General features: G+C 48.4%; 1 protein-coding gene across 1 annotated transcript in view; it reads left to right on the top strand.

Annotated features, from left to right (window-relative positions):
- LOC118705740 (sine oculis binding protein homolog) overlaps window positions 1-24,878 on the top strand; it is a 162,206-nt gene extending 137,328 nt beyond the window's left edge. The window contains exons 6-7 of the mRNA XM_045572786.1: window positions 4,676-6,712; window positions 24,740-24,878. Of these exons, the coding sequence (XP_045428742.1) occupies window positions 4,676-6,709 (2,034 nt within the window). The 3' untranslated portion in view covers window positions 6,710-6,712; window positions 24,740-24,878. The remainder of the gene's footprint in view (window positions 1-4,675; window positions 6,713-24,739) is intronic.
- Window positions 24,879-27,132: the final 2,254 nt, after the last annotated feature.

Here is a 27,132-nt window from a genome sequence, read left to right as displayed (position 1 = left end):
TACTTGCCCAGAGAGAAGCATGCACCATTCTGTCTTAAAACAGAGCAGGCTCATAGGAAAGCTGTGGGTGAAGATTTGCCTTTTCCTCCTTACACTGCCATAGAGACACCCTTCCATTAAATTAAAATGAACTTAAACATGTGGGATGTTCCTGGGACATCAGCAAACATGAGGGAAACAGGCTAAGGACTGAAAGAATGCACTGCAAATGCCTGACACACAAGCAGTACCTGTTACCACTATTAGCTCCATTCAGAGGAAGCAACTGATGCTGAGATCTCCATAAGATTTCACTGCTAGTAAATAAACAGTGGGGTCAAACCCACATCTTCTGATTCCATATCCCACGTGATTTCCACAGCATCCTTTGCCTCCCCAGTGCCCTGATGGAGGTAGAATCTAAATGCAAAGGAACAGTTGATGGTGGGACCATGGGACTCGAGGGTCAAATTAGAAGCAAGTGTTCAGGTGGGGTCAGTCTTGAGGCCCTCAACTTACGTAAGGTGACTACAGCTGTGGGCTCAAATCCTTCAAGGCATATTTGTGGAAAGTCAGGAGTATGTGAAGGTTTTGTTTTGTTTTTTTTAAATTGTTGATGGCATCCAAAGGATTATTAATGTCTTCTTATTTTCCATTGCTGAAAATGTCTTTGCCGAGGTAAGAAAGATGTCAGCAAAGGGGTTTCTTAATGAAACAGTGCCTGATGCCAGATTACCACTCCGAAGACAGTGCTGGGTTCCATTAAAGAATGAACTTCACTCTCACAGCTGACAGCTGATTAATGTGCTAATTAGGAACCCTGGCCCCCTCCCCCAGCCACCCAAATCTTCTCTCCAGCCCAGCAGAATGTGTATATTGTGCCCATGTGGGTAACCTTATGGCATACCTTGGCTTTGACTTCGGACGTGTATATAAAAATAACATGAATAGCTTTCTTTCTTTCCAGGGGAAATACAAGATGGAAAGAGTTATAGGAACCAGAAGTCCTGCCTTTCAGTTTCCTTGTATTTGAGAGCAAGTGATATTTCTGCTGAGGCGGTGTCTTTGGAGCCGTTTAGCGGTGTAGGTTGCCACACATTTATTTCACAGGAAAGGAGTGAATCCATCAGGCCACTGAGCTTATAAGTACTGCCCTGGCAGCCAGCCACCAAAATATAAATAGTCTAAATGGACTAGAGGAAATGTTCATTCTGTTGTTTAGAATTGGACACATCCCAGGAAGGTGAAGGTAATCTTTGTGAGGACTGCTGTTACGGGGTTGAATGGAATACCCATTTGTTTATCTCCTTTGTGATCTTTTTGTCGTCCTGGTGATACATTATGTATCTGGGATCCGAAGCATTTCAGCTGTCTCGCTCAGTGGCCTTGCATGAGCTGATTGTTCGGTCCCCAGATTGCCATCGTTAAACAGCATCAGCCTGAGCTCTGTCCAATCTGGGACCTGTTAGGAAGAGAGTGGAACCGAAGCGGCCAGATTCCAACAGAAACAAAGCCGGCGTGGAATGAGCGGAAACCATCCCAGAGCCCAGGGAGTGGAGCTCTGCACTTCTTAATCTTTATCTCTTAAAATATCTGAAAGGTTTTTGGTACTTCTTGACATAATGAGGAAAAAATGCCTTACAACGTTTAAAAAAAAAAAAAAGCCATCTGTGGAAAAAGGAGGGAAGGATACCTCATAACACCACAATTCAGACAACCCTAGTTCTTGACAGACATGCTGTGTATCCCATGGATATATAAATGTTATTTTATTAAAGAGAGAGATCTACAGTATTTCCACCTAACTACCACATCTTAAGTAATCAGCTCAGGCTCTTATGATGAAATCTTTAATTACTAGAAGTGTGCCATTAGTTAGATGTCGAATGAATGATGGTACTGCGTTTTATTGCCTCACATGATATAGCCATTTGTGCCATAAATTCATTGACCTCATCTTAAATTATGTCTCCTGTTAGAGACTTGATTCATTATGTCTTAAGTGACTTTTTTTTTTCTCTAATAATTTTTTGCTTCCTCAGAAAGATGGCTTTTTTTGTATTTTTAGATCGGTGTTCTAAATGGAAATGTAATAAGGATACACACACACATTCACACTCACATTACCCAAAACGAGATAGTATTACCTACATACTTTGTGATGTTGCAGAAAATCAAGCAGCTAAGTGTTAGGCTTTTTTGTTAACTGGAAAGTTTGATGAAACAGAATTTTGCTTGGAAATTTGATGTCTGTAGTTAATCGTGTTATAGTGGAGACTACCTATTTGATATTTGGGGTAGATGTATGAGCAATTCTTACTCATCGATGAATTATTGAAAGTAAAGGAAATGATGGGAGAACATTTAAGTTATATTTAGATTATTTTCTGTGACTCCACTTGAAAATATTTATTTGGCTTGAGGAAACAGAGGAATCCTCTGCAGACAAATAATCCAATCTGGCAATTTAAGAACCAATTAAGGATTTCAGAAAACTCTTTCCCCTTATGGTTAAAAAAGAAGATCCAAAAGAAATATGTCAGAAATTTTGGCATATAATTTCAATTAGTTTAATTCATTGATGATATTTTTTAGTCATGATTAAAGAAGTCATATGTGATCCTTCACTTCAGGCTTATAAATTGGTACTGTAGGCTTTTAATGACGGATGCCTAAAATTGGCTTTATTTCATATTGAAATTCAGATGTCATATCATTACACATTAACTTTATAAAAATATCAGATCTTAAAAATAACTTACATGTGTAAAGTTTCCACTATATCTTATTTAATCTTCTAGATGATAATTTTGAGAGTCTGCCAGATTGTGTGTTTCTCATCAGAGGCAATTGTGTATTTATGTGTAAACTAGACATCTCAACTATGATTTTTAAAAAAGTTCCCTTAATTCTGGAGAAAACTGAAACACTATAGTGAGACATGGGAGTATATTAACATTGAAATTATTTGTTTTTTGGCAGCAAGTATTTTGAAAGAGTAACTCAATATGAGGCCAAACAGAAAAACTAATTTGTGCCAATAAGTATTTCTTATTCAGCCTCACACTGTGAAGTATATTACCTGCAGATATCAGTGGAGGGGGAAGTAAGAGGAAAAAGAGTGAATTTCCACTTACATACCCACATCTGTGGTGAGTGTGTGCACCCACAATCACACACTGGCATGCCACCACTGTTTACAGTCAAGGAAAGCTGAGAGTTAAATGAGATGAATAATCAAATGCTCAGCATATGTTGTTTTTGCATTGTTGATGTGACCAATCATTATTGAAATTTATTATCTTTTAATGCTATTAATTTATCATAGTTTAAAAAAAAAAAAACAATAACAAGGGACCAGCAGAGATCTTCCTCAACAAAAGCAGGGTTCAATTTAGAACAATATTGGAACCAGGGCTTTAGAGAGGAGAGACTCAATTCAGTGGACTCACCATTGCACTGCATTTCAGAATGCTGCTGTGTGGATTGATTGGGTGCTCAGAAAATAATTTAAAAAATAAAGAACAAGAGAAAGGAAAAAAATTGTGTGTGTGTAATGTTCAGTCAAAAAAGTAAGACACTGAAAGAACTATTGAAAATTTTGACATCTGTTTATCTGTTTATAGCTATGGCAAGATTACTCATATTAATTCTTGTTTAAAATGCCATATGAAGGGAAGACATTTGTGCAAACAAGAGTCATATTTGAATTGTAGATCATGCCTTCACCATCTGTGAGAGCTGATGGTGTTGCAAAATTAATGTGTTAATGAAATCACAATAATTTCTCCAAAGTAATGGGTTCTGAAGCCGAGAATGACTATTTTTTGAACTTTGATGTCTAGTGATTTCCAATTGGGAAAAGCTCTCAGCCTTTAATTTGTTCTGCAGCCCAACTTTAAAATAAATTTGGTGATGCCTTTCTTTTGCCAGGAGTAGATTTGAAGAGGGGGGAAAAAGCCATAACAACTTTGGAAAGCGGTCTCTGGTGTTTGAAAAGTTGTTAAATAAGATCGCGTGCCAAGAAATGTCACCAAAAATTCTGACTACTGAGAGAGAGTGGGCAAACAGCTCAGAAAATAATTCTAGCTTGCTGCAACATCACAGGTTGGGAAGAGCTAAACCTCACACAGACTTCACGACCAATTCCAAGTTTCCCCTTGGAAGGCAGACAGAATGATGCCGGGCGCTTGTGTTATTGGTTAACACAGCACACCCTTTCCAACTGCATTATCGAGCGCAGTCAATAGTGCAAAGTGACTTTGCATGAGCAGAATGTTAAGGGGCTATTTCAAAGCCCATGGAACATTCTGGAGAATCCTTCTCTCCAACACTATTAACTTTGCATTTATGATGAGCGTCTTTGACAGGTGAAAATGTGTGGGCAGGTATATGTATTCCTTTTTTGTCCGATCCACCTTAAAGGGAAAAACAATTTCCCTTAAAAAAAAAAATAGGATATGGTGATAATTGTTATTCTGAAGAGTTAATATTAATAAAGAAATTCTGGCTTCCAGGGAGAAATCACTTTACAAACGTTTAAAGAATTGTCCCTTTTGAAAGGAAACCCTTTCGGCCTGTTTGAGAAATTGGGATAAAGTTTGAAAGAAATCTGTACGGGAAGCGTGAAGCGCCATCTACCCAAGGGCATTGCTTTTTTATTCTCTTACTTTTTCTTTCTATTGCTGTGTTGTAGGTATGTGACTGGTGTAAGCACATCAGACACACAAAAGAATATCTGGACTTTGGGGACGGGGAAAGAAGGCTTCAGTTCTGCAGCGCCAAATGCCTCAATCAGTACAAAATGGACATCTTCTACAAAGAGACGCAGGCCAACCTCCCAGCTGGGCTGTGCGGCGCGCTGCACCCTCCCCTGGAAAACAAAGCAGAAGGCGCCGGAGTGCAGCTGCTCACGCCAGACTCTTGGAATCTTCCCCTCGCAGATGCTCGGAGGAAGGCCCCGTCCCCGGGGGCTGCCGCTGGCCAAGGCCAGGGCCCCGGCCCATCCGCGTCCACCTCCACCACCGGCTCTCCGTCCGACACTGCCAACTGCTCCATCACCAAGATCCCCACGCCCGTGCCCAAGTCCATGCCCATGGGTGGCGAGCCTGCCAGCCTGCCTCCCGTCTCCGTCCAGCCACCTGCTGGCATCGGGCCCCCCCTGGGCGTCCCGCCCCGCAGCCCTCCCATGGTCATGACCAACCGCGGCCCCGTGCCGCTGCCCATCTTCATGGAGCAGCAGATCATGCAGCAGATCCGCCCGCCCTTCATCCGGGGGCCTCCGCACCACGCCTCCAACCCCAACAGCCCCCTGTCCAACCCCATGCTCCCGGGCCTCGGGCCCCCGCCCCCCGGCGGCCCCAGGAGCCTGGGCCCCACGTCCAGCCCCATGCACCGGCCCATGCTGTCGCCCCACATCCACCCGCCGAGCACCCCGACCATGCCCGGGAACCCCCCGGGGGGCCTGCTGCCCCCGCCGCCGCCGCCCCCGGGCGCGCCGCCCTTGCCCAGCCTCCCCTTCCCGCCCGTGAGCATGATGCCCAACGGCCCGCTGCCCGTGCCCCAGATGATGAACTTCGGGCTGCCGTCGCTGGCCCCGCTGGTGCCGCCCCCCACCCTGCTCGTGCCATACCCCGTGATCGTGCCGCTGCCCGTGCCCATCCCCATCCCCATCCCCATCCCTCACGTCAATGATTCCAAGCCCCCCAACGGGTTTTCCAGCAACGGGGAGAACTTCATTCCGAGCGCCCCCGGCCCCGGCCCCGGCCCCAGCCCCGGCGGCGACTCCTCGGCGGCGGCGGGAGGCAAGCCCGGCGGCGGGCGCTCCCTGTCGCCCCGGGACTCCAAGCAGCAGGGCTCGTCCAAGGCCGCCGACTCGCCGCCCGGCTGCTCGGGCCGGGCCCTGAGCCTGGCGCCCGCGGAGCAGGGCGGCCGGGCCGAGGTGGTGGACCTGACGCGGCGCGCGGGGAGCCCCCCGGGCGCGGGCGGCCTCCCCGGAGGCGGCGGCGGCGGGGGCTGCGGGCTGCAGGGCCCGCAGGACGGCGTCATCGACCTGACCCTGGGCCACCGCGCGCGGCTGCACAACGTGATCCACCGCGCGCTGCACGCGCACGCCCAGGCGGAGCGCGAGCCGGGCGCCGCGGAGCGCGGCAGGACCTGCGGCGGCGGCGGCTGCCGGGACGGCCACTGCAGCCCCCCCGCCGCCGGCGACCCGGGCCCCGGCGCCCCCGCGGGCCCCGAGGCGGCCGCCGCCTGCAACGTCATCGTGAACGGCGCGCGCGCCGCCGCCGCCGCTGCCGCCGCCGCCGCCGAGGGGGCCAAGGGCGCGGAGCCGCCCCCGGAGCATCCGCCGCCGCCGCCCGCGCCCCCCAAGAAGCTGCTGTCTCCCGAGGAGCCCGCGCTCAGCGAGCTCGAGTCCGTCAAGGAGAACAACTGCGCTTCCAACCGCCACCTGGACGGCGAGGCGGCCAAGAAGCTGGCCGGAGAGGAGGCCCTGGCCGGGGGCGACAAGTCGGACCCGAACCTCAACAACCCCGCGGACGAGGACCACGCGTACGCGCTGCGGATGCTGCCCAAGGCGGGCTGCGTGATCCAGCCGGTGCCCAAGCCCGCGGAGAAGGCGGCCCTGGCGCCCTGCATCATCCCCGCGCCCCTGCTGGGCGCCGGGCCCGAGGACCTGGAGCCTCCGCTCAAAAGGAGGTGCCTCCGAATTAGAAATCAGAATAAGTAAAAAAGGTTTGTATGCGCACCAGGCACTCCTCCGCCCCCATCCAGGGCGCCTCGCCTTCCTTTCTGGCAAGGCGAAGGCCCCCCCAGGGAGTGGAGTGGATGGATAATCGTGATTTTACCTTACATGTTTTACAATACAGTTGGTGTGGTCACTCACTGTCATCGTGTTTTTGGTCCAACATCATTCCCATTTTACAGCTGGCAACACTGAGTCACAGCATGGAAGTGCCATGCCTGAGGCCGCTTCCTGAATGGTAAAGCCCAGTCTTGAACCTAACTTGAAGCGCTAGCAGTCTCCTTAATGATACCTTTAGTATGGTCTGTAATAATTCACCATATTGAGAAAGGAGGATGTGGGGAGGAAGAAGAGATTGCTTGGGGGCAGGTAAATACATGTTCAGTCATGAGACTGGCAGGGCTGTGATAACCAGGTAAGCCGGGCCACTTCCTGGAGCTGGTATACACGTGGGCAGAATGTCCCAATTCACCAGATTTTTTTCTCAATAACCGCGGTATTCCATTTGCAAGATGAGCATGAAAAACGACCTTTCTCACATGCTTATGCCAATGGAACCCAAGCCTCTAGGTGCCCTTTGCCTGGCAGGGTGTTGGAGCAGTGGCTCGTAGCTCCCGTTCACGGGATCTCTTCCTCCGGTTGTCCCCAACCACCATTCCCCAGGACAGGCGTCAAGCGTCACTGACCAGCTTTGCTTTTTCCTGGTTTGGGGCTCAGTAGCTCAGGGGGTGGACTGCTCAACTCTGGGCCACGTTGCTGGTGTGGATGAGAGTGCATGCCTCTGACCTCAGCGGGGGATCCTGCTGAAGCCAAGTGAGCCTCTGATAAGGAGTCCAGAATGTCAGGAAGGGGAAGGGGACTCACATGGCTACTATGCCTCCAAGTAGCCAGGGGTGGCCTGCTCTGATCCTCCCACCCATCCTGGTGGGACAGGCAGCATTGCTCTTACCATGGAGGAAGAGGAGGCCTGGAGGTGCCACCCAAATCAGAGCCCGTGAGTAGGAGGACCCGTATGTAACTCGGGTCTGCCAAACCCAGAGCCAGAGCGTGCCCCCTTTCCAAAAGGGCAGGCACCAGGCTGGCATTCAGTTGAGGTTTATTAGCTTTATGGAGAAAAGAGGAAGGGAAATGAACAGTCACTGAGCACCACACGTGTGCAGAGCTCCTTCCAGGATCTGGGGAGATGGGGGAAGAGGATGCAGTGCTGCCCTTGAGGCATTTCCAGAGGGTGGGAAGGAAAGCCCAGGCAGGAGGAGGCCCGGGAGGGGAAGTGCGCAGGAAGATCAACCGCTCACGTTAGTGGTGACCAGGCCATCTTCTGAGTGCTTTTCAATAGTATTTATTCAGACCCAAGCCTGACAACAAGTAGTGTTGTCTTCATTTTACTGATGAAGAAACTGAGACAGAAATTGAGTAACTTGTCCAAGATCATCAACTGAGAGAGCAGAGTTGATATTCAAATCCAGCCTGTCTGACTCCAGAGCTACATTTTCCTTAAACCATCAAAAGAGAATAGGCTAGTGGGTCCCCTTATTACAGTGCTTGATAAAATTCTTTTACCCAACAAAGTTGTCTGAGGAGAAAGTCCCTATAGAAAAACCAAGCCTACCTACCAACTTCTCTAAGTGTTTGGACAGGGTTCAGTTTTGTTTTTTGTTTTTTGTGTTTTTTATTTTGTTTTGTTTTGTTTTGTTTTTGACAGTGTCCAATTCTTGTTTTCATAACAACAAACTTAGAATGACAACCCATTAGTCCACAGTGGGCAATGTAGGTGCGGACCAGAATACTCGATGTGGTGTGTCTAGACCATTGCCCCTAAGTCCGTGATCGGCAAACTGTGGCTCTTTCACCCCTTGAGTGTGGCTCTTCCACAAAATATCACAGCCTGGGCAAGTCTATTTTGAAGAGGTGGTGGTAGAAGAAGTTTAAGTTTTAAAAATTTGGCTCTCAAAAGAAATTTCATTCATTGTACTGTTGATATTTGGCTCTGTTAACTAATGAGTTTGCCGACCACTGCCCTAGGTCCAGCGTCTTTACAGGAGCGTGTGTGTAACTGACAGCCAGAGTGTGCCTGGGAAGCGCAGAGCCAGGAGGGGCTTGCTGGGTGGTAAAAGAAGGGATTCTCAGCAATCATAGTTTGAGGTTTCCTTTTCCATGGATGGCTTTGCCAGTAGGAGCAGAGTACTTAAAACCAATTCGCCATTTCCTCTCGCTTCTTTGTCTACAAGTTCTGCCGTCTGAAGACAGATGGCCTCAGCCTTCTCAGAGCTGCCGCAATTGAAAACGCCCCAGATTTCCCCACCAGAGTCTTTTCATCCGGGTGACAAAGCAGTGAGTAATGGGGAGACGTGGGACCCCAAAAAAAAGTGATGGCCTTCAGAAAGCCCGGGAGCACTGGAATTGTCATTTTAAACACATTCTAATATCATTCATTCAAGTGACAGAAAAGGAAAAAATGGGAAGAGGAAAGATTTTACTACCAGGACTGGAGTGAGAAGTGACCGCCAGGTCAAGACTAGTGCCTCTGGGCCATAGTAGCCTAAGTGCCTCTGGCCAAAAGCCCATAAAAGCATGAAATATAGGGTGGCTATTTGGATGATCTATGTTTCTGAATAAAGAAGCAGGTGAGGGTCTTGTGTGTGCACCAGAGTCGTTACCAAAAATACTAACCTGGCTTTAGCCAATTTCAGAAGATGCAGGCCGTAGCCCCTTGAGAGTAGTGAGTTCTTTTTACGATGGCCCCCGCCCCCAAGAAATTACAGCTTTCCTCTAACGCCTGGGACTCTCAGGCTTTGCCAGCTACCGCGGGTGACAAGGCACGTGATTTAAGATGGGGAAGCACCGCCTCTCCTCCACTAAATCACATTTTCTCTTGCCCTCTGTCGTTCCGAGTCACCTCGCAGCACAGTCTCAACCTGCCATCATTCATCACGCCCTCGCACCCTTCCTGGGCTGCTGCTGCTCTGCCTTCAGAAACCCAGCCCGTGCCTGTGGTTGTAGAGATTGGAAATGCATCTGTTAAATAAAGGGTCGCGTGGCTTTTGCACCCTGACAGTGAACACTGACTGTTTGGTGATGACTCAAAGCCAGAGTGGAACGCATTACAAACCTAAAACAAACCTGAGTTTGCTGGGTGGGGTGCAGGTGAGTGGCTTTTTCACCTGCTTGTTGGTGACTCGTTATAGTATTTCTCATAGTTCAGTGAGTCAGTAGCTTCAATCAGTGTTCTTTATTCTTTTCACTATACCACCACCCTCATACTGGATTACTCCCCCCCCCCCCCACTCCATTTTAGATAGATTCAAAGCAGTTGTATCTTTGAATCCAGGTAGCCATAGTTGTCTTCAAGAAAGTCATCCTATGTACTAGGTCTTGTCAAATTATAGTGAGGGGTTTTTTTTTGTTTGTTTCACACACACCCCCCTCCCCCCATTTTGAAGTTATCCTGTTCCTGGTTAGCTGACTCTATGCCTTCTTGTTTGTTGATATGATTACATATTATCTTAATGGGCAGATATTTCCCCAGATGCAGAACTGATGAAGTTTAGTTGGAGATTTTAAAAGGTTGTAAACTTTCTTTAATCTTTAACTTTTAAGACTTCAAATACCAGTTCTGCAGCTTCTGTAAGCTCGGGGGGGGGGGGGATATCCCCCCAAATAATAAGGAAAACAATGTATAAACATTTCCCAAACTATTCTATCCACAAAGAATTCCATTTATAAATGGGATACACCCTTCTCTGCCTTTGCCTTGGAGCTTGGGGATAACTGTTTGTATTTGCACATTTTCTGAATTTCTACAGTTTACACTTGTTTATGGTACATTGGGGAGTTTAGAGTAACCATTTGCAAATGTTTGAAGATATTCAAAAGAAAATATCCCCCCTCCTCGATTTTCCAGGGAAATGACATAGTCTCTTTAAGTAAAGTAACCAATGGAAAAAATGTGTACAGTGAATAACCCTTTCACCCTCACTTTTTCCATTCCTGAGGAGCCATAAGTCCTTCCCACTTCCGTGGCTCCTAGTTTTCCTATGTGTTCCTAAAACCAGAAAGAAAATCTGAGACTATCTTCCTCGGCTCCAGTTCCTGGTCTCCCTCCACAACTCCCCACCTTCCTCTCCCCCCACCCCCATTATTCTTCTGGTCATTGAGCCACAATCCCAGAAAGCGCTATTTCAGGAGGAGGCCAGGGGGCTCACCTCATCAAGAAAGCCAAAAAGGTAGAGGTGACATGCAACTCTTGCCAAGTTAGTTTCTCCAACTGAGAAGTTTGAGAGAGTAGTAGGCTTCCTGGGAAATCAAGTTCCTACATTTAAAACATTACTGTGGATGCCTACTTTTAAAGCAAGAAGAAGAAAAACAGAGGAGAGAAAAGCAGTACCAACGGGGTGGGCGAATCCTGTGCCAGACTTGAGATATTCAGTGTTCCAGGAGTTGGTTATTGGAAGTGCTCATTACTGACAGGAACCTTAATGTTAAAGTTCTGGCACCTGTCAGGATGCAGGTGGCTGGCCACTTCTGGGTGTAGGTCATTCAGAGAGCCAGGTCATGCATACACGAGTGGTGAGAACCTGGGAGAGTGCTTGCTGTAGCCATTTCAGACGCAGAGAGGAGAGATTTCTGGAGTAAGCAGTGTCAAGATGGGCCTTGGACACATCTTGTTCCATGCTGCTGGGTCCCCTTATGAGGAGGAAATTGAAGGACGGCTTTTCATGTGCAAGTATCTGGCTTTTGGTTATTCTCCCAATGCGATTATGATGGCGTAGGAAATGACCTATGTGACCGGGTATGTATTTCTTTCAGAGGTAGCCATGCCTCCCCATCTTCAGCAGGGCTTGGGACTGAGGTAAGGCAAGGACGTGCTTAGTGCACACACGTTAAAGAGGACCTCACTCCCAGGGTCATGCAAGGGCAGCGCTAGCCCTGGCCCTGATCCCCAGACTTCTGACCCACGTGGCCGCTCCCTGAAGCTGGTCTCCCGGCTCCATGGACTAAACTGTGGGTGGCCGTTTGCAGTTCCTTGTAGATTTGTGCCTAATGTCTTATGTGCCTGGGCACAGGGGCGTTTTTTGGGGGGAGAGGAGGTCCACAGAGTGTGGCTTACGCATGAAAACATCTGCCTTACATCTCTGAAGGATCATCTCCTATTGCCACCAAGCCAGATCAAAATTGGAGTTTTCCTTGTGACTATGAGGAAGCTGAATTAATTGTAAGTTCTCTTTAAGACTTAGAATTCATTTTCAGCAGTTTTTGTTGTGGGCCTACTATTGCAGATTCACTGAGGAGGTTACATAATGTAGCACTAGCCTCCCTACAGTGGCCTTAGAGGCAAAACGCAAAAGGTTATAGGCTTCTGTCCTGCACCCTGCCCTGTGAGTGCCCAGGGTGAAAGAAGGAAAGGGAAGCGAGATACTCCCCCGCCCTTGGACTCCCCACGTTCGTACTGTCCAGGGGACGTTGCCCTTCAGGGGAAAACCTTCCGCTCCGCTGTTGAGCCCAAGGGAGTGGAGCGGCCAGAGTCTGACAAACAGGGCATTGACGTGGCCGCGTCTGGGGCTCCCCATCCTCCCCAGCTCCCAGCGTGCTTCCTCACCTGCAGAGAGTGTGCTTGGCATGGGGCAAGCACTCCACTGGCTACTCACAAGCCATTGCCCAGAAGGGCTTTGCAAATAAGCTCCCTGTCTGGTTTCCAATGAATCACCACTCCCTTTGCGGCCTGAGTGGCTGCCTGGGCATCATGGTTCAATCACTTACACCTACCTTCATGCAGACAAGCCTTGTGGAGGGGCAGAGGTGTTTGAAGACCAAAATACACTGCGGCATGGAACACTTACCTCATGCCGTGGAACGCGCACCTCCACCCCCATCACGGCGTTTGCCAGACTCTCTTGTCAAAGGGATGGTGCCAACGGGGCAGAGGCGGGCTCTCTCCTTTCATTCGCCCTGTCATGGGGGGATTGTTTCGTATTTTTTCAGTTGCCATTTTAGATGCATAGCACTTACGGGGTGGACGCCTGTTAAGGCAATGCACTCTGCATGTGTAAACTTCTTTTTAATGCCTCAAAAAGCATCAAAGGAATCCATTTCAGGGAAACAAATACATTAGCTTTGAAAGTTAAACAGTGTACCGGCTGGCATCAAGGAGAAGGCGTAAGTGCCATCTCAGATGCCAGCCCTAAAAGCTAACCACATAGAGTTCTCCAGATTTGTGAATTTCCACAGCCTTGTGCTGGGGGGGGAGTGGGGGGGAGTAGGGTGGGGCCAGGATTGAAAATGTGAGGCCATCAACAAGGAGGGGAAACACACACATACACACACACAAATTATTTCAAGGGTCATTTAAAAGATTCTGGTGAAAATGGAGCAAAAGCAATAACAACAGAAACTTGGCATTAATCTCGTCTACTTTCTAATAGCTCCCGAGGGTACTAAGCATTCTTATTATATATTGGAAACCAGTCAAGCTGCCTCTGAGATCTCTTAACTCTGCACTCCTAGGACCAAGACCTGTGGCCTTGAGCAGCAACATGCTCGTGCAGTTTTGCCGTGTTGCCCCAATGCACAACTGGGGACAGGGAGCTGGGCATACGTGAGCAGGGCTGCCTGTCCGTGCAGCCGTGGGGTGAGGACTGTGACTAATCACAGCTGCCTCATGCTCCCAGCCTCACCCCGTCCAGATATTTGGCTGCCCCCGCTAGTTGTCTCATCCTTTCTCCCTCTGAACCTCTGGTTTGTTGTGTTCCTTCGCTAGCAAGCTGTGTTTTGTCTTGGGTAAAAAGGGAAGTAAGACTAGGACTGGTAGCACTCACAGAACAGAAAGGAGAAACATAACGTTATGGACTCGTTTGATATGAAACATTGACCTCACGTCCAAAAACTGCAATTAAAAAGTGTATCTCTTCCCTCATTTGCATGGCTCTCTTCCCCAGACATGTTTCTGGTGTTGAAAATGAATGGTATTCCCATACAACATGTGTCTCAATTTGTAATGATATCCTCCTTGCAGCTGGCTTGTTCTCCAAGTGTTTCTAAAATGTTACTGTCTTAAATATGAGCCAACCTACAATAACAAATTATCTAGAAGTGAAGTGGCTAAGCTGTCTTTGGTGAGAGAAGGGGAAACCCTATATTTCATTCTTCGACGCTTGTTTTAGAAATTCAGCCTGTAACGTGATCCTCTTCTAAAGAAATCTACACACGCACACTTTAAAAATCGTGCAGATTGGGTGTTGTGGGAGCAAGGGTGATCAGGTTCACGTCGCTCTGCAAAGTTCTGCATCCCATCAACAAGCCCTTTTGATATTTTAAACCCATATTTAGAGTAATTTCAAGATATTTGGAGCACATGTGGTTAAATGCAAAACTTTTGTCATTATGATTTGTTAGATGCTTATTCTTTAAATATTTATAAGCCATATTTAAGTACTTTATCCGAAAGCGTTCCCCCATTAGAATACTCTAATTGAGTGGGATCTGAGCATCACTATAAATAGAAGCTACAGGGTGAGGTCACTGCAGCACGCACGCATCTTCTTCCTGCTTTTCTGGTTTTAATTCAACTGCCGTTGTTAGTAGATTCGGCTTATTTTTAAAAATGTATGTAAAGTCATAAACAGGATTGGTTGTCTGTAATTAAAAAAGAAATCCTCTAGTGCGCTAACGGTAAAATGGTCAACTTGAATCCTCTTGCCTCCAGCTTCTTCTTCTTCTTAGCCGAGGAGTAATTAGTAAAATGTTCCCATAGCCTGTTGGATCGGAACCTGTGCCCATGGGCCATATTGTTCCTCCCAAATGTCTTAGGGACAATTTATTGGTGGTTAGATTGAATTCTTCACGACTCACTTCAGCCACTTTTGGAAACCAGGACATAGGATCCTGTCTTTATCATAGCTCCCTACTTAGGCACTTAATACGAAAAAAATAAGAGAGGGAAAAATTTTCCCCCAAACTTAGAATCCATTTAAGCTTAGGAGGTTATAAATTTCAAACTGACCACAGGCCTGTGGGGTTCACACTCTATAGCAAAATGCAGCTTCCTCACAAGAACGGGGGGAAGATGGCTTAAAAAGGCTCATAAACTTGCTTGGGCATCTAATAGCTCTTACCAAACAGAATTTTCAAGAGTTAAGTGTAAATGAGTCAGAAATGTATGGATTGACTGTGTTTTAAAATACACATGGGTTTATCTGAAACCAATAAAAATATATTTAAAAGAAAATACACGTGGGTCTAAAAATTAAGGCCAAAGTGCTTGGCAAAGTAAGTTTTGGTTTTAGACAAACCCCGAACGTTTGAAAGAATAGTTCCACAATTTGCCAAACGAAAAAGACATCCAGGTCCCTCGATTCCTCCCATTTAACAGGATGGCATCAGACACATGGGACTTAATATCTATTTTTCTATCCACCACAGTTGGAGCGACATGAATCCCAAATACTAATTGAAAGTCTATGAAAAATGTTGTGGAAAAAAACATTACGACTTTGAAAATGAGGATGAGGGGCCACTGGTTCAGGATTCTAGTTCTGATTTTAACAGCGTCCCTCACTGTCTGACCATCCGACCAGCTTGTTCTGTCTCGTGTGTGTGTGTGTGTGTGTGTGTGTGTGTGTGTTTCCTGTGCACAGGAATAATAAGGATGTTTTTTAAAATCTTATCTTTTGAGTTTTTTATTTATACTTAATTCGCATATTACGGTCCACAAAACTTAACAAACTCCTTATTATATCCAAGCACAAGGAGGCAGTCCCTTTCACTTAGTTATGGTTCAGAAATAGTCTTCATTTGTTTCCCGAGAGGGTGAAACATTTTTTTTTTTTTTTTTTAGATCTCAACAGAGGATATGCTTTCGTTGATTTTTAGAAAGAGAGGAAGGGAAAGGGAAAGAAAGAGAGAAAGATCAATGTGAGAGAGGAACACCGATTGGTTGCCTCTGTATGTGCCCTGACCAAGGATTGAATCCACAACCTAAGCATGTGCCCTGTCTGGGAATCGAACCCACAACCAAGTCACGCAGCCAGGGTGAAACATACCAGGTTTTAACTAACTGTATTGGACAGTGACTTCACGCAGGTCCCATCAAGCAGGTGATTCAGAATTAGGCTCTAAAACTGGGAGGGACGTGGACTGGTGGGCAGGAGTGGAGGAACAAGGATGCAATGGGCTGTCAAAAGCCATGGGTGCAGAGAAGAGTGAGTCACACCAGGGAGGACTGTCCCTTTTACCAGTGTGGCTGGGGCAACGGGCTGGAGCCGCAGAGGGAGAGAGGCAGGAGGCTGAGGAGAGCAGGGAGGCGGGGGAGCAGGAGGTTGTGGAATTTGTACTCTGAGCCTTAGGCAACATCGCCAAGACCTCGGCCAGAGGAGTGGCAGGAGGAAATCTGTGTTTGAGGACCATTACCTCCGCGGCTGTCCAGACCCCGAGAGGAAGCGGGAGGAAGATGGCGTCACTAAAGTTGCATTCTGATGACAGGGGATTACCGTCGGTGATTCTAAACACGGTGGCCTGTTATCCCTCCGGGGTGGGGGCAGCGGCTGCCCCGTCCATGTTTTAAGTATCTAAAGCCCTGGGGGCAGTGCCGTGTGGGGAAGAAACCCCTTCTTGGTGCCCAGAGTAGGATCGAGGAGGCTTTCGATGACATGGAGGAAGGAAACCTCTCAACCCAAGAGTGCACTGCAGTCCAAGCAAGAGGGAGGCTGGCCGGGCCCCCATTGCCACGGAAACAGGGGCGCCGCCCTCCTGATGGGCCAGCTGCCCTGAGCCGCGGGCCAGTAGGGGAGGCAGGCGAGGCGTGGGCTGGGGTGCGGCCCACACAGGCAAGTGGCAGCTCCCCTCGCCGCCTAGCGGACTTTCCGGACGGTGAACGCAGAGACTGGACAGGGGCCCCGTGAGGCCCAGAGCTCTGTCCCGGGGCTGAAGAGCAGCCATGGGCTTGGCTGGCTTGCTCTCCGTCAGACACCTTCAGACATTGTCGCACAGTCTGAGTCAGATCCTCCCCAGGCCGGCAGGCACTTTTATGGAAATTTGGTCACTGTTGGAAATGTCCTTTTATCTTTCTTGATGTCCCCGGCGGTAGACCTGAAGCTGCCACATGTGGCAACAGTGGGCTCCCAGCAGTGGGGGAAGGCAGCCATGTGGTTCGTGGGGAAGAACATCTGCCTTGGAGGGGGCTAGCCTGGGTTCACATCCCGGCAGAGCCGTTCCCTAGGTCCGTGGTCGGCAAACTGCGGCTCTCCAGCCATCCTCGGCTCTTTGGCCCCTTGAGTGTGGCTCTTCCACAAAATACCACGGCCTGGGCGAGTCTATTTTGAAGAAGTGGCGTTAGAAGAAGTTTAAGTTTAAAAAATGTGGCTCTCAAAAGAAATTTTATTTTATTTTTTTAATATATTTTTTATTGCCGAAACCGGTTTGGCTCAGTGGTAGAGCGTCAGCCTGTGGACTGAAAGGTCCCGGGTTCAATTCCGGTCGAGGGCATGTACCTTGGTTGCGGGTGCATCCTCAGTGGGAGGTGTTCAGGAGGCAGCTGGTCGATATTTCTCTCTCACTGACGTTTCTAGCTCTCTATCTCTCTCCCTTCCTCTCTGTAAAAAATCAATAAAATCTTTTAAAAAAAATATATATATATATATATTTATTGATATTTTACAGAGAGAAGGAAGGGAGAGAGATAGAGAGTTAGGAAACATCGACCAGCTGCCTTTTGTCCACCCTCTACTGGGGATGTGCCCGCAACCAAGGTACATGCCCTTGACGGGAATCGAACCCGGGACCTTTCAGTCCACAGACCGATGCTCTACCACTGAGCCAAACCGGTTTCAGCTCAAAAGAAATTTTAAATTGTTGTACTGTTGATATTTGGCTCTGTTGACCAATGAGTTTGCTGACCACTGCCCTAGGTGAAGGAGGAAGCGATTCAGCCTCTCTGAGCGTTAGTCTCCAGGTCACGATACCAGAGCTGTGAAGGACAAGAGAGAAAACACTTAGAGTGTGGCACATCACAGATGTCCTAGAATTGGCAGACACCATCCTGCAGGAAGGGCTGCAATGCCCGCTGGGGTTTGAAAACCAGCGGAGAACATTTGGACTAGTTTTATAATCTCTCTGTGCCTGCATTTCCTCATTCATCCTTGTAACGGCTAAGACTTATTGAGCACTTTCTATGTGTAGGCCACATTCCAAATGTCACATGCCCACAGTAACCCGATGAGGTCGCCATTATTAAACCCATTTTACAGATGAAGAAATGGAGGCACAGAGAAGCTGTCTCCTACCCGGTGTCATTGGCTACTAAATGGTGGTGCTGGGATTTGGCAGCCTGGCTGCAGAATCTCCATGCAAAACCACTGAGGATGTCTTACATTTTTTTTAAAATGAAGTTAATAACCCCTACTTCATAGAGTTATCAGGCTCCGATGTAAATAACAGAAGTTTACATGCCCAGGAAGAACCTCGCACATAGTAGGTGCTTTATTGAGACTTGCCATGGTGGTCCCTGCAGCCCGGAGCTTCTTCCCTCAGATGTGTACTGGTGGGTAACAAAACACTTGCGTGCTGTCAGCCTTGGAGGTTAGGGGAACCTCAAGTTCTCATAAGATGCCTGGTTCACTTTGCAAGCAGATACTGGGACAGAGCAAATGCTCAAGGTCGCAGAGTGGTGCCGCCTGGATTAGAACCGGAGTCCTCATTTGCCTTTCCTCTCAGTGGGACACAGGATACGCGCGAAGCTGCTTGAGTTACACACCCCGTGCCAAGGACCAGAGTCATATTTTTGCCACCCATGGCATCGCTTCCTCCCATCGGGCGGCTGATTTCGGGGAGGAACTAGGTTGTACCTAAACATATGAGGTTGACGGGTTGCAGAGAAGCAATTATGAACCACACTCTGTCTCCTTGGCTGGGTGGAGAGGGGTGTGGGGAGGGGGTGCAGTGGGAGTCAGTATGCTTGCTCTGACTTTTTATAGTGTAATTGCCTTTCTCTCTCTGCTAATGGGCTGGTTGCAAAGGATAAATAAGGTGTCAGAAAGCCCACTCTTTCAGACCTCACCTAAATTTTTAAAATCTATTATTGATCCATAGACCGTAGCAACTTGCCACATAAAGCTGCCTTTTTTTTTTTTTTTTTTTAACTTAGAATGACTGTGTTCAGAAAATATATACAGAGAAATAACAAACTCAGTCTTCACACAATGAACATCTACTTTTTTTGTCCAAGGCAGAAGTTTTAGAAGGCACATGCACTGGCATCAGCTAGTTTGTGTATTGATTGGACTTGAATGAAAACACAATTATCTCTTTCTTATTAAATAACTTCTCAGAATTATTTTTTGCAAAGGAAGGACTTGGACTGTGTATGTCTAGTGCCCCTTACAGCTCGGACATTCTGACCCGGCTTGTCAGGGTGAAGGGTAGAGAGGAAAGGGGACTCAGGCAGCGCCCCCTGGATGGGAGCATGGGCTATGGGAGCTGGACTCCAATCCAGCTTTGCCCCTTTCTGGCAGTGACCTCCAGCAAGTAATTTCCTTCATCTTCCTGGGAAGTTTCCTCATCTGTGAAATGGAGGTAATAATCAATACCTCAATAGCATTGTTGTTTCCATAAAACAGGTGAAATAAGTTTGTAAGATATACCTGGTTTCAAGTGGAATCGGATATGAAAGTGCCTCGCACAGTATTTGACGTAAAGTAGGTGTTCAATACAATTCGATTCCTTCCTCTGACAACATTGCCGCATTTTCCAAACCATTACAGGAAGCGCTTGGTCCTGACAGCCAGGCGCACAGGCTCTAGGCTCTTCTTCAAAAAAATGCGTGCAGAGCATTAACGACATCGTGTGATTCTTCTTTTTTATTTTCCTCTTGTGACTGGATGTAGCCACCTGCTCCAGTGCCTTTGTAGAAAAGTACACGGTTAGTCATAAATCCCTCCGTGCTTTCAGGAAAGGGCCAGAGACAGGGTCACTGGGTTTGCTTAAAGCCCCGGTTCCAGAAAGGATTTGCGGTCGGTAAAGAGGATCAATAGATCCGTTGTCCAGGGTGAAGATACTCTCTCTCTGTGAGTGCACAGAGTGGGTTCCGAGGTCCAGGGTCCTTTGTCCACCAGGAGCGCTTAGAGGTCAGCGAGAAATAGCAGCGATGCCTTGTAAGACTAAATAGACTTCTCTGCCCATTTAACCCGTACAACCAGCTAAGCAAAGGAAACCAAAGCTTTAATGTATAAACCAAAGAATTAAAGGTGGAATTATCCCAGGAGGGGGTCTTGTATGGTGGTGAGTTTTATTGATTAAAGAGTAAAATAAGGGATGTTGCTAAAGAAAAAAAATTATTCTTTTAAAACAAGGCCTGTGTTTTAATTAAAAAAAAAAAAATGTACACGAGCCTTAGTTTGTCAGAGGCATGACGTGAACAGCACTGGGGTGAGGAAGGTGTGATTCGGGCCAGAGCCAGTACTGAGCTAAGCAGCAGCTGACCCTGGGCCCCCACGCCTTCCTCCCCGTGGGTTGTGTCCCATAACAATCGTACTGGTAGGGGAAGGGATTTTTTTTTTTTTAATGACTTTCATCAATTACTGAACTGTACGAAAAGAGATGCCACTCATTTCATTACTGGAAATGCTTCCATTTTGGTAAAAGCCATTTCAAAACACTTCAGGAAGCAATGGTTGATGGAGAGAGAGAATCCTTTTTTTTTGGAAAACCTGGCCAAACCATAGCTCTTTCTGGAGTGGGCCTGGTTGGGAGACCACCCTCTGGCATCACACCCGGCTTATCAGTTGGTGCAGGTGGCTCTGTTCATTGAGCTGTGAGTGTCCTAGAATAGCTGCAGCTACCTGAGAGCGGTCTAGCCCTCAGGGACTCGTTATTGTCCCAGATAAACAGGATGGCCGAAGCCAGCAGTTAATGGCTGTATTTAACTGTGATAAGTGATGGGTCGACGTGCCTGAGTGAGTGGCATGACTGGTTAGGGCCTGGGTAATTGGGCAAAGGCAAGCCAGCTTGGCAGCAGGCATTCCTTGTACATCCTAGAGTTGGTGCCACAGGGTTTTGGGCTCCTGGGAATGAATATGAAAGACACGTGGAGCATGTCTTTTAAACAGGTAAGATAGGACAGACATACCAGATTTTGATTATGCGAATTACAAAGGTATTTGAGCAAGGAAAGACGAATAAAAGTTTGGGAAATGGGTCAGATTAATCAAAGCAGGCTTCCTGGGGAGATGGGCTCCAGCACCACTGAGCAACGGAGGGTGGGGGGGATATAGCATAAGACGGGTGTTTCTGTCTGAACACACGCTTATTTGGGTGAGTGGTTGCTTGGAAATCATACATTTTCCTTGTAAATGCAACCAGCTTAAGCCTTAGGGTGAAAAGGCCAAATAAGAAAAGGAAAGAATGGCCAGATTTTGACAGAATCAATGGAAAGAATTTATTAGCACTCGGGCACAACTGCATTCTCGGTGATTCTCTGAAGATTCATATGTGACACAGGAGGATGGGTAAGTCAGCCACATTCTCGACAAGGCTTTCCTGCTGAAGGGGCATGTGCCAGGCGGACAGGGCCTCTCCCAGTGCCCGTGGTGTGCAGCTCTGAATCTGGGAGGGCACTTCACTCCTCTGGGGGCCGGTCGGCTTGGAGTTCTGAAGGCACCCGGTCATAGCTGCCTGCTGGGGACCATGCAGTGTGGAGCTGGTCTTCATACCCAGCAGACATGGCTAGAAGGTGTGTGTGTGACAGTCCATGTAACAGGGTCCTGGGTTGTCTGCCTTCAGACAAACCCACAATGCGGAGGAAAACCCAAATGTAATGCACAAATACAGCCACTTCCTCAGAACCTCCTGCATTGAGGGACATTCCAAAAATCTCTCCCACAGGTGCATGTATGTGTATGTGTGTTGGAGGGGCACGGGGGGGAGTGAGAATGTGTGAATGAGTATGTGTGTGTGAGTGTGTGTGTGGGGGTCAATAGAGACTTTTTCTGAAACTTTGGATTTCGAGGTCCAGAAATTAATAGTCTTCCGTACACACTGATAACATATTAATATCCAGCTGCTCAAGTTTATAATCCTCCGTAACTGGTACTGGCTTTGGTACAAACATCCTATGATCAGAGAATGTGAGAGATGGGAGATAGAATAGAAAACTCACTCGGGCACCCACTTTAGAGAAGGGATCAAGGCTTGGGAGGGTAAGGAGCAGGATTAGGGGCACATGGCTAGTTAGGGGTCAGGCCAGACTGTAATTGAGTCTCTGTCTCACTTTTGTGCGATTTCCCCCCTTTGCTCTGATCAAGCAATTTAGATAAGATGGATCTTCTGTAAGATCCTTGGACTTGGGGAGAGCAAAATTGGAACCGCCTCAGGCTCTGGAACTTCCTGACATGATCACTTTTTAAAGCTCCAGGCTGGCTTCCTCCCCACTCTGGAGCTGCCTACAAGTACCTACCAGGAAGGGGGCATCCAACTTGGTTCTTCGTTTCAATTGGTTCCAGAGTTCATTCCTCTGACCCTGAGCCCTAGAACAAGTGAGGATGGCGTCAAGACCACTCCCTCCTGAGATGTTCTCAGCAGCCAGGAGCCGTGCTGCCACCTGGCCTTGGTGTGTGTCCCAGACTCAGCAAACACGTGGTGAGGGGGCAGGAAACAGCACGTGGGCTGCTTCGCAGGCTCTCACAATAAGCTGGGCGCGGGCTTTCAGCCCCCGGAGCGGGGCTGTGAAAACAGAGCGTGGTGCAGCTGCACCCTTCGGAACTTCGGGGAAAACACATATTATTCACCAGACAGTAATAGACAGCCGAGAATAATGCTTATTATAGTGTTTGGGATGGCACGTGCTGTAGTTAAGGTTCCAGAATGGCTCTCCTTATAATCCCGTCTTCCCGGTCCCTTATGACAGCCTTGAGATGGTCCCCACGCAGGCGATGCCTTGCCCAGAGGTGATTTGAATAGAAAGAAACTTATTGAGAAGGAATCCTCTTTTCGGAGCGGGGAAAGCTACCTCCTTGAAGAAGCAGGGGCAGTACTCTCAAGTGACTAAGAAGGGTGGTGCGTCCCAGGCCCGGAAAGGATGGCATTGTCTCCCCTTTTCCTTTCCAAAGGAAGGATTCGGAGGCTCCCTGGCACTCTAAGGTTTGATCACCGTTGGTCCCAAGCCCAGAGGTGGGGATGGTTTCCCTCCTCCCACAGCAAGTTTCAGCCTGTGCTCCCTCAGTGAGAGACGGTTATCCCGCAGAAGCCACGCATGTGCGTTTGGCTGTCTGTCCTTCCCAAGGCTCCTTCCCAACCCTCTGTGGTCTCTCATTTGATGGTGGCTCTTGGTGGTGTTGTTTTTATGTCCCTTCTTACTGTTATTTCATTCTTTCAAAAAGGAAAGGAAGGAGGAAGAGAGGAAGGGAAGGAAAGAAGGAAGGAAGGAAGGAAGGAAGGAAGGAAGGAAGGAAGGAAGGAAGGAAGAAAAGGGGGAAGGAAAGGAAGGGAAAGGAAAAAAGCAAAGTGAGCTCTTTAGTCAGAAATAAACACCACATTTCCCAATCTGGCCATGCCAAATAGAAAGGTTTCCATGCCCTGTAATTCCACCCCAGTGCATACTTGTGGTGTTTTGCATTTTCACTTTGGTTACTTAATATGCATATTAAGTGTGCGTAGATCTGGTGATTTAATGTGATTTGGGGAACTCAGGCATTTCCTGTCGTGCACATTCAGATTTCCAAACCTTGTTTTTGGTTGATCAGTATTGTCGGTACCATTGAAGCCCGGGTTCGGAGAGCAGGGCTCAAAGCACTTGCGCTGAATTCGTGCTGCAGACACTCTGAGCAAGTTTCCAGGGCTCTCGGTGGCCTCCCTCTCTTTGTCCGGAAAATGAGGAAATTGCAGTCTATTATCTCTGGGGTCGCTTCAAGTTCTAAATTCTATCACCTCTCTGATACGATTTGTTCTTTGTTCTAGGAGTAATCTCAGCAGTTGTCACGGTGTTTACGAGTCCTCTGTCACCAGCTCAGCCAGCCCCATTTTCCCCATGCACAGTTCCGGCATCCCCGCTCACAGGCAGGAAGAAAGGATTCTGTTTGGGGGGCGAGGGGTGAGAGCTGTTTGACCGTCATTCATCTGACAAATGTGTACTGAACTGACCTGGGGGCTGGGTACAGAGACGTGAGCAAAATCAATGCAGCCCCAGACCTCAGGGGCCTCACAGATGAGCTGGCAGATTTCTATGAGGCTACGTACTGGGAGTGATTGGGTGTCCTTAGGAAGTTATATTTTAAACAAGGGACTTATCGCAAGTGAATAAATAAGCCAGTAGGGATAGTGAGGCAGAGCCTAACGCCTGTGGTGAAAGCTGGGGTGGGCATTCCCCAGAGACGGACTTTCCTGGTGAACAAGGACCTGGGTGGTGTACAGCCTTTCCATCCCGAGCTCCTGTATGGTTTGACGTGGAGAGCTATGAATGGCTCACCTCTGTCAGGCAAGACCCACAGCCGGGGCATGTCTCCCAGCTCAGCTGCCTCTGTGAGAACCCTCTGAGGAGGAGTCTGGGTGCACAGGAATGTTTCCTGTGCTAAGAAGGGACTCTCTCGGCTTTCCTCCTTTGCAGCAAACACCAGGGCTTTTGCATAGGATACAGGGCCCAGGTCTGAAGCTCCAGGGTCCCGTGATGACCTTGCCTAGCTTCGAGGTGACCTTGGCAATTCAAAAGACCTCCTGCCCGTCGATGCTGTGGCACTGAGGGTGAATGTGGCCGGATCCGGTCACAAAGGATGCTCTTGTGTCCTTGGGCAAGGGCGTGGTGCACCGTGCTCCTGGTGGTATTCCAGACAGCGACTCGCGTTTATTTCCTCACACAAAGCTGGCAGGGCTGGCCCTGTGCAGAGATGTGAATGAAAGTCATGTCGAAATCACCTCGTGCTGCCTTCATTCCGGGGCCTCCTCGTGGGCCTGGCGGGAGGTTGCAGAGGGTGCTGCTCTGAGCGTGAGGGGGCAGGCAGTTGGTCCCGTGGGTTCTGATGGCCCTTCTCCTCTTTTCCAGGAGCGCTGGCTCTCAGGGCACCTTGCGTGGAAGGAGGGCGCAGAGCAAGCCACGTCGCGACCTCCAGTGGCACCAGCTGCTCAGTTCACCGACCTCTCTCTGGCTAAAACTCAAGCAAATAAAGCCGCTTCCCGTCGTTAAGCATCTCTCTCCGGGAGGAAGCAGCAGCCTCCCTCGGCGGCCTCCAGCCCAGAGAAGCACCAGTCCCCGGACCCAGTCAGCGGGCCCAGCCCTCCTGCTGCCACCGTCCCTGCTTCTCTCTCACCCAGAGGAATGAACGTAGCAGGGATTTTGCCCTCGGTTTCAAAACAAACAAAACACAAACAAGCCACAAGGACCAACGTAGGTATTCTCCCCGCTCCATCCTCAAGGCGCAGAGGGTGGGGCTGGGAGATGATGCGGATTTGAAGACAAATCTTTTTTTTATACTTTTTAAAAAAAACTGCTGTGGTTTTGCTGCTACACGGAGAATTGTGATTTGCATTGTACGGTTTCGGACCGACGCTGTTCCCGTTTGGACGGCGGAGAGGGATCGCGCTGGGGTCCCCAGCGCTCCGGACTCATCTCTGTCCTGCCCAGGATGCACTTTTAAACGAAGAGCTAGAATATTTTATCGGCTGATACACTTTTTCTTGTTATTTTTTACAAAGGCCATCTTTATCCTTTCTAACGCCATATTTTCAGTGTTACACTTTTATGGCTTTTAATTTTCGGGATTTTGACAGATGTAAGAAGCAGCATGAATAGTTTATACTGTGGTTTTTCAGAGACCGAATGCCAAGAGAACTCGGTAAATGTTTATTCTTCTCAGCTTTCTCTTTAAATTCCCCTAAATAGCGCCCCATTTGGGAACAGAGCAAAGAGTGTTGAACTGAAGACCAAAATGCCCTCAAGGTGTAAAATAAACCGGGAGGGGAATATTTGCTGGGCGTCACGAAAGACGTGGATGAAATTTCAGCCCTGATGGTTTTCGGTGATCCAGGAAGCCAGGGAAGCAATCTCTCTATACGCCGAGCCCTTTTCATGATAATTGGAATGGTATGGACAAACCAATGAAAACAAGGGGGAAAGTGAGAAAGATCGCCCATGATTCTGTTTCACTGTTTGCTTTCTCCTGTCATGGTTAAGAGAAATGTGCAATTCGATCCTCAGTCCGTGGGTGGAGGATAACAGGGTAGGTTTTCTTGTGTGCACTTGTACCGTGGTAGCTGCGAGTCAGAAGTCCTCTAGAGCATGTGTACTGGCACTGAGTTGGTGAGACAGTCGTGGAGTGTCCCATTCTGATGAGTACAGTCAAAAAAAAGAAAAAAAAGAGAGAGAAAAAAAATTAAGAAAAAAAAATCCCAAAAAAGAAAAAAAAAAAAATCAAATCACCTTGTGATTCAGTGTATCTGTTTACTAACTCGAATAAAGCAATTGTTCCCTCTGGAGGGGTCCAGGTGCCCCCGCCTACGAGGCTGTGGAGCCGGCTGCAGGAGGGGTGCCGGGCGTGCGGGCGGTGAGGCCGGGCCTGGGCCACACCGGCCTGGCAGTGCCACGCCCGTGGGTGCGGTGTACATACTGTATTTCTATATTCTCCTTTGTACAGAGTCACTTCACACGTCAAGCTACTGTTTTACAGGTGCTCCTTATTTATTAGAGCTGTGAGAGCTTGGGGGACACACCTGGCGAGCGAGCTCGCTTTTTAAAAATGAAATTGGGGGGCAGAGGGGGGGCGGGAGGGGAAGCTCGCAAGCCCGGGGAAGAGATTTATAAAAGTGAACAAAAGGAAAACTTCCAGCAACAAATTAAAACAACCCGCCCCAACCCCAACCCCAACCCTAACCCCAACCCCAACCCCAACCCCAACCCCAACCCCGCCCAGGCAGGGGGCAGTGGCCCTTCCTCTGGGCGCTCATTTCCCTGCAGGCTCCCAACATTCTCCTCTCTCCCTGACCGGTGTCAGATTCATCAAACAAAAATAAATCTCTACGGAAAAAAAATGCACTCACATGTGCTTATTTTGCTTTTCTCATTATTATGACCATTGTTATGTTCCTTGTTACGGAAAGTGTACATTTCTTTCCTCTGGGGAAACCTTTTTTATAAGGATATCTAGCGAGGCTGAGAGGATGTTGAGAGGTAGGGGTGGTGCTGGCCCTTCCCCACCTGCTGCAGGTCAAGGTCACACTTCTCTGCAGACCAGAGCCCACGGGTCTGCTGGGGACTCTGCTGCTGACCACACACAGGTGTGGAGCGGGTACCCGGGCCTGTGCGGGGCCTTCCCACGTGCTCTCCACGTCCTGACCACCTTCGGCTCCGAGGCTCAGAAAGCCCCTCTGGGCTGCAAAGCTCGCTCCTGGTTTCACTCCGCCGCGTACCCTCTTACTCGGGGGCTGGGGAGTGCTGCTGT

This window comes from Pipistrellus kuhlii, unplaced genomic scaffold (assembly GCF_014108245.1).
Source record: "Pipistrellus kuhlii isolate mPipKuh1 unplaced genomic scaffold, mPipKuh1.p scaffold_m20_p_5, whole genome shotgun sequence".
In the NCBI taxonomy this organism is placed as follows: domain Eukaryota; kingdom Metazoa; phylum Chordata; class Mammalia; order Chiroptera; family Vespertilionidae; genus Pipistrellus; species Pipistrellus kuhlii.
Note: the sequence above shows the minus strand (reverse complement) of the source record. Positions and strands in the feature narration are given on the sequence as shown.